Source organism: Paralichthys olivaceus, chromosome 6, assembly GCF_024713975.1.
Source record: "Paralichthys olivaceus isolate ysfri-2021 chromosome 6, ASM2471397v2, whole genome shotgun sequence".
NCBI lineage: Eukaryota > Metazoa > Chordata > Actinopteri > Pleuronectiformes > Paralichthyidae > Paralichthys > Paralichthys olivaceus.
This window is the reverse complement of record NC_091098.1, coordinates 1466682-1485787: the sequence shown is the minus strand read 5'-3', so window position 1 is coordinate 1485787 and position 19106 is coordinate 1466682. Positions and strand designations below refer to the sequence as shown.

The window sequence follows — 19106 nt, the reverse complement described above, 5'->3', positions numbered from 1 at the left end:
AAAAAAAAAAACGTAAAAAAACTGAAAATGCCTCCATACTGCTCCTGTGGTGTCAACCAAGTGTCTGTAAGCCCAGACATTCAAATTCGACTCGAAAAGGCATTACTTACACCATGTTTTTGGCTTAAATGTTCGCTGTTATCGTCCCCCGCAACCAAGTTCACGTTTCCAATAGCTTGTGCAGGGTGTGTGAGCTTGTCTCTCTGCTTGTGTTACTTTCGCCTTATCATGTTTATTATGTCTTTCTTTCCTCTGCAGCTGGTAGGCGTTAGAAGAGAGGGAGGGAGGGAGGGTGGAAGGGGACGTACACTAATAATGCATGATTTATTTACTTTCTCTGAATTATGTTGATCCTTTACAAAACTTAATAAAAAGATTCGCGAAGCAGAAGAATACAAATGAAATATTTAATAGAAAAAAATAACACTAGTTAAAAAAAGATATATATATATAAACAGGGCATATATGTATACTTGAGACATGCTGAAATATTTCTGGACATGAACATTGTCAAACACCAACATTCCAACTGTAACAATGCAAAAAGCAAAGTCCAAATAGCTGTCTAATGTTTGAATCAAATACTGAGTTTACTTGCTCTTACATGAAGTGTTTTTCCTTCTTATTTAAATGAATTCAAGTTAGTGGACTACGACTTGTCTGCAGTTCATTTCAATATGTCCTAAAATTATTCTTTAGCCCAGTATGCACAGGGCTCATACAGTTTACTGCAGGCATGTGCTACATTTCCACTCTACTTGGTCATTGCATTGGTCACAACTACATGCAGGTCTGAAAAGGTTTATTTCTTTTGTATCATTCATTTGTGAGAACCACCTGAGTACAGATGCAGTCACCTTTCTGTCCAACAAGTTCTTTCCAGCAGACCCCCTTCATTCCCATCGATAACATCATGACATTCACTCACACAAACCCCATCATAATGTGAAGTACTTGGTGTCTGCCCGCCTCGTCATCTGTTCCATCCGTCAGTGTATCACTGTATTAAACGGTAGAAGACCCAACAGGCAAAAACCACCCAGTGGCTCGCCCAGCTCAGTTCTGACCACCTCTGGATGGTGTGGATGGCTGCGTAACCCTGCAAACAGGAGTGACAATCACATGTGGATAGAATATTTAACACAGAAGACCCTCTTTCAGTTTGATCATGTGCCTTCAAACATAGTGAGACTTCTATATTGTAAATTCTCAAATAGCTGCCTAAACTGCAGCTTGGTTATATCAGGCAAATGTAAACTGTTGATCACTATATGTGGTTTCCACATTTTTCCAGTGTTAAGAACCACTCAAAGCACTGTACACTACAAGTCGCAATCCTTCATTCACATACATATTCATATAACGTTTCTATATATACTTGACGACCCACTTTACCTTCTGAGCCAAAGCCTGTCCATATGTGTGTGTGTGTGTTTGGAACAGCAGATCCCAGTCAGAGCAAGCCTCCAGTAATATAGTTTACTAATGCTACACAAATCTTAGCGAGGTAATAAAAGGTGAAGAGACACTTGGGTCTAAAATGCAACAATGCCAAGATCAAGTCAAGATCAATGAAGGTGCATGCAGAAGAAAAAAAAAGATGGAAAATGATGGACTGCACTGATATCAAGACAAGTAAGTTCCTCACAATACATGGAGGGTTTCACCCAAAATCCAAAACTCTAAGACTAAGCTACACTAAGCTACTCCTAAGTATGAAACATCTAAGATACAGGAGTACATCAGGAAAATGGCCCCAAGTGATGATCTGCCAACTGAACACCTCAGACAGCAGAAACCTAATGATGATGAGGAAAAAGAGGAAGAAGAGGAAAGTTCATGGACAAAGAAGCCCCTGCACTTCATGTATCATCAACAGGTAAAAGAAGTGTATGATATTGAAAAATCATACCAGTGGCTGGAAAAGGCTTATCTCAAAGACAGCACAGAGGCACTAACTACAGCACAATCAGTGCAGGTGGAGCTCGCCCGCTGCTTTGGGACTGACTACCTGAGGAGATAAGGCTGGATGGAGTGAGTGACTTATCTTAAATAACTTCTTAAAACCCATCTTTATAGTCATGTGATGTCTTCTTTTATTGTCTATTTTATCATCTTTTATTTTATCTATTTTAATTGTCCTTTTGCAGTTTTTGTGTGATCAAGTTTTTATGTGACATAGACTTTATTTAATGAACACTACTTTGTTTTTGACCAGCTCAACGTTGTCTGGCTTTTTGGTCACATTATTTGTTACTTCTCTAGTTTTTGCTTTGCTGTCAAAGCTTTTTGTAAACTCTGTTTTTAAAGGTGCTATATAAATTATAAAATTATTATTGTTTTAAGGTCTACCACACCAGATAGGACCCCAGGTGCAGGCTGTTCAAATATGCCCCAAAGATGAGACAGTCCAGCACATAACAGCAGGGAGTAAGATCCAGGCAGGTATGGCTTATATGGAATGCTATAACTAAGTGGCTGGCATAGTGTACAGTAACATCTGCACGGAGTTTGAGCTGGAAGTCGAAGGTCAAAACAGAAAAAGACACATCCCAAGGTGGTTGAGAATGACAGACTTAAGAACATGTGGAACCTCCCGATCCAGCTCAATAAAAAAATGGTGATGGCTAACCCATCATGGTGGTCGACAGACAGCTGAAGGTGGTGGTGATGTAGAGATCCCAAGCGATACAACATCAAGAGGGAGGAACACGAGAAACTTAAAAAATACTAAATGCTGAACGAGGAACTAGAGAAGATGGAAAGTGAAGGCAAGGTAATAATCTGAGCACTCTGGGCTGTAACCCTACTAACTAGGAGCTAGTAGCTATGGGATATGGTCCCAGAGTTGTAGTCATATATGAATATATAAAATGGTGTGTGCTCTTACCTCATCTAACTCATGTTCATCAACTCCAGGATCAAACATAGATCCCAGGTACGTGAGGTGGAAGATTGCCAGGAGGCTGAAAACCAGGTTCAATGCCACAACCCAATACTCCTATGGCCAAGAACAAAAAGAAAAAAGTGTGAAACAGCCACAAGAATGTATTTTTATTCTGTTCTATTTAATAAACTGCGATCAGCTTATCATTTCTCCACACCGCTCAGTTACAAAAACAGTTGACAGGCGGTAATAAAGTGATGTTACAGAGTGATGTCCTTTCACTCACAAACAACCATCTGTTGGACAAAGCATAATAACCAATAGAAGTGTCACTGGACATATAACATTATCAATTCATGTTGCCTGCTCTATTTCTACATCTTCTTTGATAATAAAATAATGAGGAGTGATCTTAAGTTCAGTAAGTTCAGATGCTAATGGGTGCTTTAAAGTACTTTGCAAACAGAGAACCGAAGGGAACCTAAGATGGAACCAGCTATCAGAATCCAGGATTAGCTGCAACCGTTAAACCTACAGGTGTAAAGTATTTCCTATTTGAGCCTGTGAAGCTTGTTACACGTCTCTTAATGTCCTCATTTGCACCCAAACTATATAATTATTTCACTTCCTGAAGTGATCATTTATAAATTTCATTTTTAAGGTGACGAAACCCACTGTAAAAATGTTTTGTGTATCTTATATTTTTAATTAATTTAGATCCTATGAAGCAATGGTTTTAACTCAAAGTTTTTTGTTGTTGTTGATCAGTGTTGAAAAAGCCCCTCTGAACCCTCTATGACATGATGTAAACCATTAAGCATGAAGACATCAAATACTTTCAATATACTGCAACTTTTAAAATAGCGGTTTTCAGACATGCTCTTTAGAGTATCTCTGCAGAATTGGGTCTGAACTTTCTGACTTTTCGTTTCACTCATGCACAAGGCAGCGCGAAATTCTCTGTTCACAAGATGTAACATATTTATACAACACATCAACACTGGCATTGGCTCTTCGCCACAAACTCTCTTGACATCTTCATCAATGTCTTCTACGTGTGTGGCTCTGCTTTTTCACCTGGAGATATTTGTTTCTTATTATTTTTTGTCTGTCGTGTTAGAAGCTTCATCGAGATGGGAAAAACTACCAAGTGGGAGTATGGTGTTCCGAAATAAATGCTCAAATTATGTATGCATGTACCAGTATATTCTTTACATCCTAAAAAAGTTTCTGAAAATGTCCCTCTAATATGTGCCTCTAAATTGGAATATCAAGATTCAAAATTTTCCCTTCTAACACTGGATACAATGGTGGCCTTCTAATACCCCCATACCTAAATACGGTGCAGGTTGGCATTCATTGCTAAATGTATGAATGATTTGATTGCTTATAAATGCTTTCCTTTTACATTCCCAATCTTCACACAACTGAAACTACACTGTGTTTTACCTTCTTGTGCTGATGGGCGCATCCGGCATTACAGGACCTGGAAAGGATACAGGCACTGAAGATGGATGCAAGCCTCTTTCTCAAAACTGAGGGGAACAAAAAATTAATCAACAACCTTAACAGTGTCAGGAGAAAAAAACAGGTAAGCCTTTACCAACACTTTCAGGGTAAGTTTACAGTAAATACAATTAAATAAATGCACTTATGTACAAGCAGAAATCAAATGTTCATACCATGTTCAACATATGTGATGAATCCCAAAGAGAGCAGAACTGCTCCCAGGTGAAAACTCAGACCCTGAGGGAAACAGACACAACTTCAAATTCAAGACATGGTACAAATAGTGGAGAGTGAACGGTGAACAGTGCACAATGACAGAGACATTAAACACTGACAATGACTGGCATACAGTGACCAGATGACAGTGACCAGTAACAGTGTTCATTGTAAAATGACCAGTAAATAGTGACCAGTAAACAGAACAAACAGACAATAAACAATGAACAATAACCAGCAAACAGTATGAGTGACCACTGTCAGTGAACAGTGGATAGTGACCAGTGTACAGTAGTGCCGCAACTAAAAAACATTTTGATGATCAATTCCTCCATGGATTACTATTTACGATTACTACTTTAGTGTCTTCTAGTGCAATGCTCTTTCTATTTGTATTATCAAATCAATCAATCAAATTGTGTTTGTATAGCCAATATTCACAGATCACAATTTGTCTCATAGGGCTTTAACAAGGTGTGACATCCGCTGCCCTATTGGTCATCAGCAACTTAATTATGACGATAATTACTGTTTCAGATATCTCTGAATTCAGTAATTTAATCATAGTTCTAATTAAAAATATCTTTATTCATCTATTATTAGCATTCAGAATTAAATTATAGATATCTGAAATTGAAGTTAGAAATATTTCAACTGAATTGGCAATGTGAATGATAGTAGTTTGAATGATCTTAAAGATATCTTACATAAAAATTCCTGCTACACAATGAAAGTACGACCTGTCAAAATGGCATTGTTGGTATAGGTCAAGTTAATTATGGATAGTCAAACTTGGATAACAAACATTAAAAACGGCTTGCCATAGGCCTGCTGAATGTGCCTCTGTTTGACAGAGCTGCAAGCGTGGGTATGCGTCTGTCTGACTGGAAGCATGGGTGTCCCTCACAGCAGAGTGTGTCAGGCCACAGCAGACAAGCTGTACTTGGTTGAGTTCATTGCTTGATTTACACACAAAAAAAAGCATCTTCCAGCAGCCCAAAACAATAATAACGGACAGACATTTTGTTTATCTGTCCAAACCAAGTAGTCCCCCCTTTCAGCTTTCCTCTTTAAATGTGTGGACACCTCGTAAATGACCATCAAATGGCATTGTTTTGGATTATTTTAACACATGAAGATTTCTTGTTAGCTGAGTAGTTGTAATGCCAACTATTTTTCATAATCATATTTAATTAATATAATCCAAAAAATTGCCAAGGGATACTGCCGGGTCAAGCCAAACTTGTTTTCTTATTCATGCAAAACCCTTGTTTTCCTCCATTTTACACCTTTCCAGTGGAGGTGGAAAAGATTGTATATACTGAAAGAGAGAGTATAGTAGTGTGTGTGAGAGACTATGATGATACATGTAAGAGAGTATAGTAGTGTATGTGAGAGAGTATGATGATACTTGTAAGAGAGTATAGTAGTGTTTGTGAGAGAGCATGATGGTACATGTAAGAGAGTATAGTAGTGATTTGAGAGAGCATGATGGTTATAGTGACAAGGGCTGCTCATATTGACAATGAAGATTGTAAAGTGAGATAGAGCAGTTTGCAGGGAACGGCATATAATCACCCGAACAGTGAGCAGTGTAAACTGTGAACGCCCCGACACTGAAAAGTGAACATTGTAGGGTTGATGGTGACCAATTTACAGGCAACAGTTAACCTTGAAAATCTACACTGTACTCTGCAGGGAATTGTGTAGTTTGTACAGTGCCCAACTACCCCTGGCCAGGTAAAAAGTAGATTGAAAATGAACAGGGAGAGTGCACAATATTTTTACTGTCACTATACACTGTAGAAGGTTGACTGTTAAATATACAAGTTCACTGTCACTGCTGGTAAATGGCAAATGGTCTGTATAACGATTTTCTAGTCTTGATTACTACTCAAAGCGCTTTACAGTAGTTTTGCTGCTCGATGAACACTACCGTATTCCATCTCTTTACAGTGTTCATTGTTTCCTGTTCAGTCTGTGTGGTATGCAGTTCACTACAAACTGCTCTCTGCAGCAACAATTAATATAATAATAATTATAATAATAATAATAATAATAATTGTTGTTTAGTAGTATTGACTGTTCACTGTATAATATTAACAGTTTAGTGTATGGAGTTAATTGTACACTGCAAACAGTTGACTGTATCTGTTCATTGCTCACTGTTAAAGTACACTGTAGACCTTCACCTTAAACCTTCCCTGTTCACTTTCAATGTAAATTGTAGACTTTCAGTAGTTACTGGTCACTGACAACAGGAAATGGCTCACTCTACATTGCTAATGGTCACTAGTCAGTGCACACCATTTTTTTCACTTTTACTGGTCACAATCCAATTGGTACTGTTCATTGTATCCATACAATATACACTACTCACAGTCAATTCCTACTGCTTACTTTCACTGTTAACTCTACACTATGCACAGACACTATGCACAGACACAATGCACAGTACTCTGGACATTGTTAACTGTATGGTTTACTGTCACTGAGATTGAACAGTGTCTGGTGTTTACAATCTGACTGTACATTACTGACTCTAGTGTTCACTGATCACTAACACATTTTTTCCTCACTTCCACTGATCACTGTCTAGTTGTGACTGTAAACTGGGTCTTTTCAATATACTCTGTTCACTGTCACAATACATTTTATATAATTTAGTGTTTTTGTTGTCTCTATACACTGTTAACGGTACAATGGTTAACATGACTGCATTGTTCATCTTACTATGTTCACCGCTGAACGTAAATCATTCACGTTTTACTGTAAAATTAACTTTTCTACTTTCACTGTTTGCTTTCAGTGCATATACTACAGTGAGCAGTGTCCAGTGAATAGTGTTCATTGATAGCTGTTCAGTGGATTTCATACAGACTGTACATTGTAAACTGTGAGCGCTGCACAGTGACAATGAAAATCTAAATTGGGACAGAGATTAGTTTTCTTCTCATAATATATGTCACCAGGATGGCTGAAAATGTCCCCAGTTTCATTGCATTTTTAAAAACATTTGTAAAACATGGAGAAGAAAACTCAGTAAACACACAAAATAATAATATATTAATATATTTTTGAATGTAACTTTCATAATCTATCTAGAAATTCCAGAAACCACTGTGTGTGTGTGCCTGTATGTGGATTGCATAATTCAAGAACGTTCACATTTGTTACATGTATTGTTAAGGGTGCAATGAATATAGTCTCTAATCAGTGTAAAATATGCATTGAAAGTGGGTAGTGCATGGTTTTCACTGTTCAGTGGAAGTTAACACTGTACAGTAAATAGTGTACAGTGTTAACTTTAATATTCTGTCTGCAGTGAACAGGGTATAACAATGAACAGTGTACACTGAAAAGTGTTGGTTTATACTTTACTGTGAACGGAGTACAGTGAACAGTGTCACTCAACAGTTTACAGTGAACACTTCGAAGTGACAAAGAGAACATTGTTCATTGATTGACAGTAAATATTGTAGAGTTCAATGCACACTGAGAAGTTGTACTGTGACAGGGCAGAGAGTATTGTGGACAGTGACCACTGATAGTGTACAATGTACATTGAAAAAGTTAAGTATGACAGTGAACACTAAAAGTGTACAGTTAACAATAAGGAATGGGCACTATGACAGTGAAAGTGTATGGTGTGCAGTGAACGAGTTTGGCGAATGCAGTGACAGTATGATCAATGAACAGGATATAGTGAGCATCAATCAACTGTGAATGGAGTGCAGTGAACAGAGACAGTGAATGGTTTACAAAGGTGTACAGTGACATTGAACAGTAAGAACTGCACAGTGACAATGTGAAGGGTTTACGGTTGCTGTGTGACCACTAACAGTGTAGAATGTACACTGAAAATAAACAGTGTCAGAGTACAGTCTAACACGAGAAATGTAAAGTGGCGATGAACACTTTACAGTGACCAGTGGAAGTGGATAGATAAATAAGTGTGCAATGACAAGTTACTAGTGACCACGACAGTGTACAATGAACAGTAACAGTGTCCAGCAACAGTGGGCAGTGAGCATTGGACAATGACTAGTAGCCACTGACAGTGTACAACATACATAAAAAGTGAACAGTTACAGTGACAATTGATCACTGACAGTGAAAAAAGTAAATTGAAAGTGAACAATGACAGTGAACATTGCACTGGGGCATTGATCAGTGAACACTGTACAGTGAGAGTGGCGTGACACAGTAACAATGAACAGGTATATTGAACAGTCAACAGTGTATAGTAGGGGTGTCGGGATTAACCGGTTTTACAATAACCACAGTTTGATAATGTCACAATTTCATAACCATAGGAATTGTAAAAACTGCAATATCTCACGTAATTTGGGAGCGGAAGCCACTGAAACATTAGTTGAGAAGACGAAACTGACTCAACGGCCTTATTTCCAACAACACTGGACAAATACCTCCGTCAGAGGAGTTCACAGACAGAGGAGAAATCCTTGTTTACTTCCAGTTTCTGACAGCTCCGCAGGAGCGGCAGACTCACACGCGCGCACACACGCACGCAAACACACATACACACACACACACACACACACACACACACACACACACACACACACACACACACAGCTACTAATTTTCTGAAATTAGGGACAGTGGCATACCCACTACTTTGTTTGGGGATATTTATTATATTTTATCTGAATACTTACTTACGCCTAGGTTTATTGTTATTTTATATATTCTATTTCATTTTTTATATTGTATTAAAAAAAATCCTTGTGTAATTTCTGAGCATGGCTAGAGGGAAGCAATGTTAATGGTACAGTGTGTAGAATTTTGTGATATCTAGTGACAAAAATAAACAAATACAAGATTAAAATGACACTTATGAAAACTAGATAAGACATTTTGGAATATAATTTTGTTAACCAAATCTGAAAAGGCTGCAACTTAATTTGTTGCAAAGGTGAACACAATATAGATCTTCTTACTAACATGGAGTAAGGCGCTGGCTGTATATGTCACCAGGATGGCTGGAAATGTCCCCAGTTTCATTGCATTTTTAAAAACATCTGTAAAACACAGAGAAGAAAACCCAGTAAACACACAAAATAATGATAATATATCAATGTAGTTTTGAATTTAGCTTTCATAATCTATCTCCAAACTTCAGAAGATTTAATTAACTGAATAAACAGGAGTCAATCATTCTAGCAGCTGTCGATGTGACTCATCAACGCAAGTGGTGTTGTTGGTGAACAGCTGTTTGTGCAGCATCAGCATTCTGTGGACTGAATTAGCTGAAGGTCACTTTTGCAGTTTCAGAAAGAAAGCTGCAACCAGCCTTACCGCAGGCTAAATAAATGGTCAAAGGCATGTTTAGAATGGGCACTGCACTAGCAACTGATTGTGTCATTAATCAATGTCACAAATGAGGCCATATTTAAAGGGATCGTTTAGCCAAAAATTTAAATTCACTCATTATCTACTCACCACTATGCTGATGGAGGGATGGATGAAGTGTTTGAGTCCACTAAACACTAAAAACATGGGGTAAACGACGGCGTTTCAAATTGAATTTGAATGTCAGTGCTTACGGACACTTGAATAACAGAGCAGTATGGAGGCATTTTATGAAGCTACCAAAGGTTCTCTTTCATGTTTGGAAGGGGAGGGTGAGGTGAGAGGTATTCAGCTGCAACATGAAACTTCACCACTAGATGTAACTAAATTCTACACACTGAGCCTTTAAAACAAGCTAAAAATAAAATTGACAATAGTGAGAAATGGCATTCACAATTTCTCCAATGCCACAGTGATGTCTTCAATGTGTCATAATTATAGAACAATTAATTTACTGTGATATCTGTCAAAGAAAAACAGCAGATCAGTGTTCAGTGACTGTAGAATGTTTAATAGATAGAGTGGAGGCTAGAACTCACAGGTTTTCAGCCATCGGGACATGGGGATGTTCCAAGATGTCACCACCAGCACCATGGAGCGAGGCATCTCCACACTGAGAGGTTTCACGACACTCATGTCCCTACACACACACACACACACACACACACACACACACACACACACACACACACACACACACACACACACACACACACACACACACACACACACACACAGCTACTAAATTAGGGACAGTGGCATACCCACTACTTTGTTTGGGGATATTTATTATATTTTATCTGAATACTTACTTACGCCTAGGTTTATTGTTATTTTATATATTCTATTTCATTTTTTATATTGTATTAAAAAAAAATCCTTGTGTAATTTCTGAGCATGGCTAGAGGGAAGCAATGTTAATGGTACAGTGTGTAGAATTTTGTGATATCTAGTGTTGAAATTGCATGTTGCAGCTGAATACCCCTCACCTCACCCTCCCCTTCCAAAAGTGATGTTCAGGCTTTGACGACAAAGTTATATCATCAATATCTTCAGGCCTTTCAACTGAGACTGCCCTCCTTGATCCTATGATCAGAGACCTGGCCTCAAATTAAGTCAAGGTCGCAGTGCCAGTTACTGACTCTCAATGAAACAGGAAGTTGTTTTTAACTCCACTGTGCATTAACCAATCAGCCCCAAAATTCTCAACTATAATCAGGGTCCTGACCTGAACAGTTCTATTAGTGTGTATAAAGTTATAGTGATAGCGTCACCTACTGGCAACAGGAAGCAAGCCTTGTTTTACAATTTTAATTGATTTACATGAAATTTACACTGTGTGGTCTACACTTGATGGTGTGTCATATTTGATTAGTGGGTGTGGTTTGGCGTTGTGTGACAGTCGCAGGAAGTGAAGCATTGATACTTCTCACTGTGCACTAAATGCACGCAACACAGAACCATTTCGCCTGGTCCCCATCCGCCCTCCCCCACGGCTGCATCAGGTCCAGAGTTTGTGAGTGCCCTAATACTTTTATTATTTTGTAATAAAAGTTTTTCTTTAACATACATGTTGTGTTGTCTTTATAAGGGTTGCATAAGTGTCATCCAAGCTCTACACTGTCAAGAACTCCATATCCTTTAACTTTGTTAACTATTAACTTGGTAATTTTGGATAAAGTTATTAATTCAATTATTCATTCCAAATTCATAATCAATACTTTCATGAGACTTAATCTAAATTGGCTATCTTTTCCCTTCCTTTGAAGGGTGGTGCCCCAAGGTGGCTTTAATGTCAATTAAAGTTAATATTTAATATTAATATTCAATATTTTTCTGTAACATTTATTGAACACTTAAGGTATAATAATCATTATAACCTTACTGCCAACATTGTTGCAATAACCCGATCGTGTATATACACACTGCACAACATCAGGAGAATACGTCCCATTTTCACTCAGAAGGCAGGCTCTTGTCATCTCACGCCCAGACAGGAAATGTTGGTGGACGGGGGCCGGCAGCTTACAATCCCTTCACATATTGTCAATACCACCCTAAGACCTGACCTGATGCTCTGGTCCAACCCTGATCAATTTGTGGTGGGCCTGCCTAAGTAGAGGGTGTCTTGTGATTAAAAGGCTGAAACACTTGATGATGCTGAGGGACACAACTGAACACAAGTCCCTAACATCCACTGGTGGTCACTAACATCTGCTAACATCAACTGGTGGGAGGCATTAATTGGTGCAATAGATCGTACAAGGGATATTCTCCATCTTGTCCTATGTTCTAAAATGGGACAATGTTTAGTTTAAAAAGGCATAGAGGTAATGGTGTCTGTTCTACTGAGCGGGCAACATGGCTTTCATAGTACTGCCATACAAGCCAGTAGCTAGTCCGACTTACCTTTAGCCTCAGTGTACCCTCAGGTTCGTCCTGTATTGTTGATTACAAGGCCAAAACATGTGACGCTGTTGTTTTTTTACATTTGAAGACGTGTACCCCAGTTACTTCAATTTCACTGGGTTTGGCTGTAATGCTATTTGCTCCTCTGAAACACCAAAAGTCTATTGTGGACTCAAACACGGGAACAATTCTGAACAGTAAGTGTGAACATTTTCACATTTGTTCAAGTGAACTTAACTTTATCTCTTATTTAATATCCTATCAGTTTTGTCAAAAATAAGAATAAACTCTGAATAGAAAAAAACTACAATGTAATTTACCCTGAGGTTTAACAACACATTTGGCATTATCATAAAACAAGTATATTATTAGAACTCAGGTACTGTGTAACACACTTACAATTTCATATCAGTGCTGTCAAGCTCCAGTTGAACTTACCATCTGGTGTTGTCTTTTTCTTCAGTGAATCCTGTTCCAGCTAGCTTGCTGGTGCCTTCACTTAGGTAACCAACAAAGTAGTTGCTGAAGTGGAAGGACACTGCATTCTCATAAGCATGAAGCCACCTGTACATCAAAACACATACAAAAACACAGAGTATCTTTCTTTTTTTCTTTTCAACTGAAAAACATTTATCACTTTACCACTTGAATTTAAATCATCCTTCAAAATGTTTGCTTAAACTCCTCTGAGTTTATGTTAAATGCTTCATATGCAGGGATTATGTGAACAGTTTATGATGTGATTATTCCCACATCCTGCATTAACCTAATATATATACATAAACACAGGAAGTTCTAATTGAATGGGGAATTGCACATAATAATAGCCCATTTACAACAATATTAGCACACAAGAAAAAAGACCATACTAATGCCTTTGTATGTTTAAACAGGATAACTGTAATAATCTGCTTACACCAGTGACTGTATATAAAGGATAGTTGACTTGACAACTACCAAAACTGAGGCGTTCCCATATCTTTCTCTCCAAATTAGCTTAAGAGGGCTTTGTGTTCACATATGCGCAAAAACTTTTGAGCTTGTTTGGAGGGCTGAAAGGGACCCTAGGTTTGTTTTTATAGATCACAACTTAAGCCTGGTAAGTGGCGCACACATCTTTCAGACCCATTTTGTGCAAATGCGACGGTTATAAATGAGGCCCCAAGTCTTACTATAACCACACTTCAGCAGTAAGTAAAGAAAATGCTGATAATTTTAACTCTGAAAAAAGCCTTACCTTTTTCAAATGTGTCTTCGAAGCAGGGGAAAAAAACATGGTCCGTTTTCAAAACAGTGTATTATAAAAGGTGATGTACAGACAAAACGTCTTACAGGATGCTAGATGACAACGATGAAAAAAAACCCTCTTACTTCTGCGAGACTGTGTTTCCATAGATGGGTATGAAGAAAGGGAAGAGGTAAGGGCCGATGCAAGTGGAGACCAGCAAACAGATCTGACTCTTCAGGAGGCTGAGGAATGAACTCTGTAGCCACCTCCAGCTCTGAGGAAAGAAAACACCTTATTTGTTCTCCAGGGCACAATACAGGAAGAAGGGCAGTTGCACAGTGAAAGCTCGGAGCATCAAATACTAACCAGTTTTCTGCCTTCAATAGCATTCTTATAACTGGAGAAGCTGATCCAAGGACCAAATATAACAGTGCCCACGAAGAAAAGATAGCCCAGGAACTCAGCTGGGGAGGGGAGGCTGTTCACTGCACCTCTATCCAGGTCAAAGGCCAGAGAGATGGCCTTCATGGCCACCACCATCTGAGAGCCTGACACAGACACACACACACCCTTTAAGCCACCACTGGGGGCAAAGTTATGATACTGGTAGTTAGTAACTTAAATTATGCAGAAGACCTTGAAACATATGAGGGATATTTACCATCTTGTGCTATATCCTAAAATGATTGTAGCTGGATGCAGCCAGTGACCTCTATGAACAGGATAGCTGACAAGAAGGAAAAGACCTTATGACAGCGAGGAAAGACAGCTGACTGGAGGGAATAGACCCCACTGGGGCCGGCATGGGTAAGCTACCCATGCTGGCAGGATCCATTACGATTTAGTATTTGGAGACACCCACTAATGGCTATGAAAGCGACTCACTAACAGATCACGTGGCTAATGACCCTGGAATGGAAACGACTAAGACGAAGGCAAGCAAAAAATCAGTGAAGTCCAGTGGAACGGACTCAACCCAAAGTTCACAGGGCATCAGTCTTCCTGAATCTGAGGAAGTTAACTCCAGCAGAGAGGCAGTTGCAGAAGACGGTATAGAGCCGACTCTGCCAGGAAAACATACCAACTAACTTACTCACACATAGCAGGTGCTATGTTGGTTGAGGTAATAGCGAATTGTTATAGACCAGCAAAAAGGAAAGCTGTCTGTCTGTAGACTGACTGATCATGTTAGTTACCTCTGCCAAGGAGGTTATGTTTTCAGCAGTGTTAGTTTGTCTGTTTGCAGGATTATAGAAAAACTACATGATGGATTATTGATCTTGATAACGAGTGTGTACAATTTGCTGCTGATTCAAATAAAAATAAAAATTTTGTGTATGTGTGGTTTCATAAGGGGGCTCAGTGTTTCCCTTGGAATTAACTAAATCTATGGCAGAGCCTTTGGAGGGTTTTACACCAGAAAGTAGAGCAACAAACCTAAGAGCAGCTCAAATGAATCATCATCATTAAAATAGCCTCTCACCATAGTCCCACAGGATTCTGAAAGAAAGTTGGTAGGTTGGGTGGGGGGGATTGAGTACAGCTACGTGGCTATGGACAGCTGCTTTGGATGATTCTTCTACAGCTGCTGGTTGATTTTTAAGCCACCTGTGTTGCCTGTGCATGGTGGGTGTGGAACATCTCAAGCCACACTGCTGTGACCCGTCATGCAGAATTTTGATCTTTTTTTTTTTTTTACAATCGTATTCACATAACACAAAGTAGTAGCTCTGGCATATCAACAGAACTGTAGAAAACAGATAGAAAATCAGGAGGAGAAACTTTTTCGGACCAAATGATGGAATATTTACCTCTTATCTTATGCCAGGTCACCATATCAATTAACTGCAGCTCTCTGAAAGGAAGAGGGAGAAAATTTCAATACAATATGAAAAATGTATACAGGAAAAACTAGAATATCTCTGCAGATTCACTTATCGAAGTAATTCAAGGGGAATTTAATTGAGAAGAGGGTCTGACTTAACGCCCTTATTTCCACCAACACTTGACAAAGAACTCCATCAGAGGAGTTCACAGGGAGGGGAGAGGAGAACATTTTTTCTTTCTTTTTTCCTTAAGGATGCCTGTGAGCACCAAGCTGACAGTTAACTTACCAACGTAGCCCTAGCCTCTAGCCTGTAGTCACCAGGCTAGTGGAAGGTGCAAGTGGCATACCACAACAAGATTTTTGCATTGTTTGCTCACCCAATAAGGAGGTAGATGAGGATAACAACCGAGAGGAAGGGGCCTCTGGTGCAGGAGTCTCGACTGAGGAGCAGAGCAAGGTAACAGAGTGCACTGAGCAACAGCACCCACAGCATTTGGAACTCAAAAAAGAGGTAGAGGCTGTACATCCCAGCCAAGACTGAAACTACATGCTTCACAGTGGACAAACCTCCTGAGGAAAAAAGACAGGAAACATATAATTACAAGTCCAAAAATTCCAAACAGCCTCTCACCTCACAATCATAAAATGTTATGAGGCCAATATTGTGTGTGTGTCCATGTGGAGAGTTGTGTATCTCTTCCTGTGTGTGCTTTATCATATTTGTAAACAAGTAGAAAACTGTGTAATGAGGTTTGCAAGTGTTTTGTGATTTGCATACAAATATATACATTTTCTGCATAGATCTGTGAATGCGTAGATGAATCTTTGTGTGTGCATAGATCTGCAAACATTAAGACAAATCTGTAAATGCGTGCAAAGATCTGTGGATAAACCATATATAGTTTATGGTTTATTTGTTACTCACCAAGTGTGAAGCACAGTCTGCAGATGAGGCAGAGCAGCATCAGTCTCCAGACCTGCTGCAGGCCCTGCTGCACTGTAGTGAGACCACAGCTCTCAGCCAGCTCCTGCCACATCAGCAGCCTGCTGGACATGTCCATCCTGCAAGCAAACACACAAATGGGAAAATGAATCATTTTATCTCAGGAAAATGTGGGAAATAAACACAAGCCTATTAAAAAAACTGTAACTATTTATGACATTGTGATGGAGTAAAACGTATTACTTACTTGTCCAATTTATTTCGATTAAGGCAGCAAATACTATTTTGACTATGACTGTGACTTTTGGTGTTCTCATAACGTGTTTTTTTGACAGAAACATACAATTGAGAAACAAGGGACTATCTGAAAGTAAACATTCAACCACTGAATAAAATGATTTTACAAACACTGCCTGACCAAAACAAAAGGTCACACACTCTAATATTTCGTTGGACTGTCTTTAGCTTTGATTAACGCATTCCCTGTGGCATTGTTTCGATAAGCTTCTGCAATGTCACAAGATTTATTTCCATCCAGTGTTGCATTAATTTTTCACCAAGATCTTGTATTGATGATGGGAGAGTCGGCCCACTGCGCAAAGCCTTCTCCAGCACATCCCAAAGATTCTCAATGGGGTTAAGGTCTGGCCTCTGTGGTGGCCAATCCATGTGTGAAAATGATGTCTCATGCTCCCTGAACCACTCTTTCACAATTTGAGCCCGATGAATCCTTGCATTGTCATCTTGGAATATGCCCGTGCCAGGGAAAAATCCATTGATGGAATAACCTGGTCATTGAGTATATTCAGGTGGTCAGCTGACCTCATTCTTTGGGCACATAATGTTGCTGAACCTAGACATGACCAACTGCAGCAACCCCAGATCATAGCACTGTCCACACAGGCTTGTACAGTAGGCACTAGGCATCATGGGTGCATCACTTCATCTGCCTAAATCCAGGTGGCGACTTTTTTTTGGGCCAGGCAGTGTATTAACATCTCTGACCTCGACTTCATTATGTGCTACTTTTAGACATCGCTATACATTTTACCCAGCGACATGTAAGCGATTGTAAACGCTTAAAATGCTCCTGCACGTTGCTAAACAATTTTTCCTTAGCTGCTTTCAGAAATGTGGTGTGTGAAGTTTTGGTGGTTTAAATGCGACACGAATTAGAGTAGACTGTGGCAGGGCTGAAGTTCAGGGACCCGAGGAGAAGTCAACTTAGCTGAGAAGCTAACCTGTGAGGAAGAGGCGAGACAGCTTCTGCTTCTTCTGCTTCTTCTTCTTCTTATTACTTCTTCTTCTTACTACTTCTTCTTCATCTTCTTCTCCTTTCTCTTTTCTTCTTCTTTTTTCTTCTTCTTCTTTTTTTTTCTATTCTTCTTCTTCGTCTTCTTTTTCTTCTTCTCCACACGTATCCCTTATTTCCTGGTGAAAGACTCGTGCAAACTGCAATATCGCCACCTACTGGACTGAAGTGTCTCCTCCCAATATCAGACAGAGATGAGCTGTGAGGAAGCTTGAATTACCTCTGCCAATTAGGTTATCGTTTTTGTTTGTCTTTTGTTCTTTCATTAGTTAGTTAGTTAGTTAGTTAGTTAGTTAGTTGGTTGGTTGGTTGGTTGGTTGGTTGGTTGGTTAATTTGTTGGTTCATTAGTTAGCTAGTTGTTTGCATAGAATAATTTAATGGATCTTGATGGAAAAATCGTACATGTTTAGGGGACTAATATTAATGACCGTATGCAATTTGGTGCAAAGTCTTGATGACCACTTAAGCACTTTACAGTACAATTTTACATTCACCCATTCACACACAAATTCATACACAGCTTTAAAGGAACAGCCCTCAGCAGGTTTAAATCTTTTTTTTCAGATTGATTCCTATTTCTACACAATGATGAGTCATCCATGTGCAGCAACATTACCAGTTCCTCAGAGGTCTGTGCTTGGCCCAGTTTTTTTTAACCTTATATATGCTTCCATTCGGACACATTATCAGGAAACACTGTAAATTGTCATTGTTGTGCAGATTATACCCAGTTATAATTATCTTTGAAACTAGAGGAAGAATCTCTAAACTGAGACAAAGCTGAAGTTATAATACTTGGTTCTGAGAGTTATATTTGATCCAGATTTGTCCTTTGATTCAGATTTTAAAACACAATTCAAGGACTGTAATTTTTCATCAATATAATATTGCAAAAATGTGGCATGTCCTGTCTCAAAAAGATGCTGAAAAATGAATCCTAACCTTCATTACCTCCAGACTTGACTAGTATAATTCCTTATAATCAGGTTCTACCAGTAAATCTGTAAAGAGTTTGCAGATTGTCCAAAATGCTGCAGCTGACATAAACCACGGACAAAAATCATATTTCTCCTGTATTAGCTTCACTACGCTGACTTTTTGTTCAATTTAGAATATAATTTAAAATTCTCTCCTATGGAATCATCTCCCAGTTTCAGTTCAGTAGGCAGACACCCTCTCTATTTTTAAGAGAACCTTCCTTTATGATAAAGCTTATAGTTAGAGCTGGTTCAGGTCTGTCCTTGATCAGCTATTATTGTCAGGGAACACATGACACATACAGCGTCTCTTTCCCCCTCTTCCTCTTCATCACATTAATGTCTCATCAATACATGTTACTGAATAGTATTTATCCCTGGAGTCCTTGAGTTTTCATTTGCAGATCAAGGATCATTGCT

General features: G+C 38.9%; 1 protein-coding gene across 1 annotated transcript; it reads right to left on the bottom strand.

Moving 5' to 3' along the window:
* Nucleotides 1-393: 393 nt before the first annotated feature.
* Nucleotides 394-17829, bottom strand: LOC109630854 (protein-serine O-palmitoleoyltransferase porcupine-like). Its single transcript, XM_069526165.1, has 13 exons — nucleotides 17638-17829; nucleotides 16379-16515; nucleotides 15831-16023; nucleotides 15437-15480; nucleotides 13992-14173; nucleotides 13769-13899; nucleotides 12836-12961; nucleotides 10528-10628; nucleotides 9581-9657; nucleotides 4570-4633; nucleotides 4337-4422; nucleotides 2891-3001; nucleotides 394-1099 (listed from the first exon to the last, which is right to left on the bottom strand). Exons 2-13 carry the CDS (start codon nucleotides 16512-16514, stop codon nucleotides 998-1000), a joined length of 1353 nt encoding a protein of 450 aa, XP_069382266.1. The 5' UTR covers nucleotide 16515; nucleotides 17638-17829; the 3' UTR covers nucleotides 394-997.
* Nucleotides 17830-19106: the final 1277 nt, after the last annotated feature.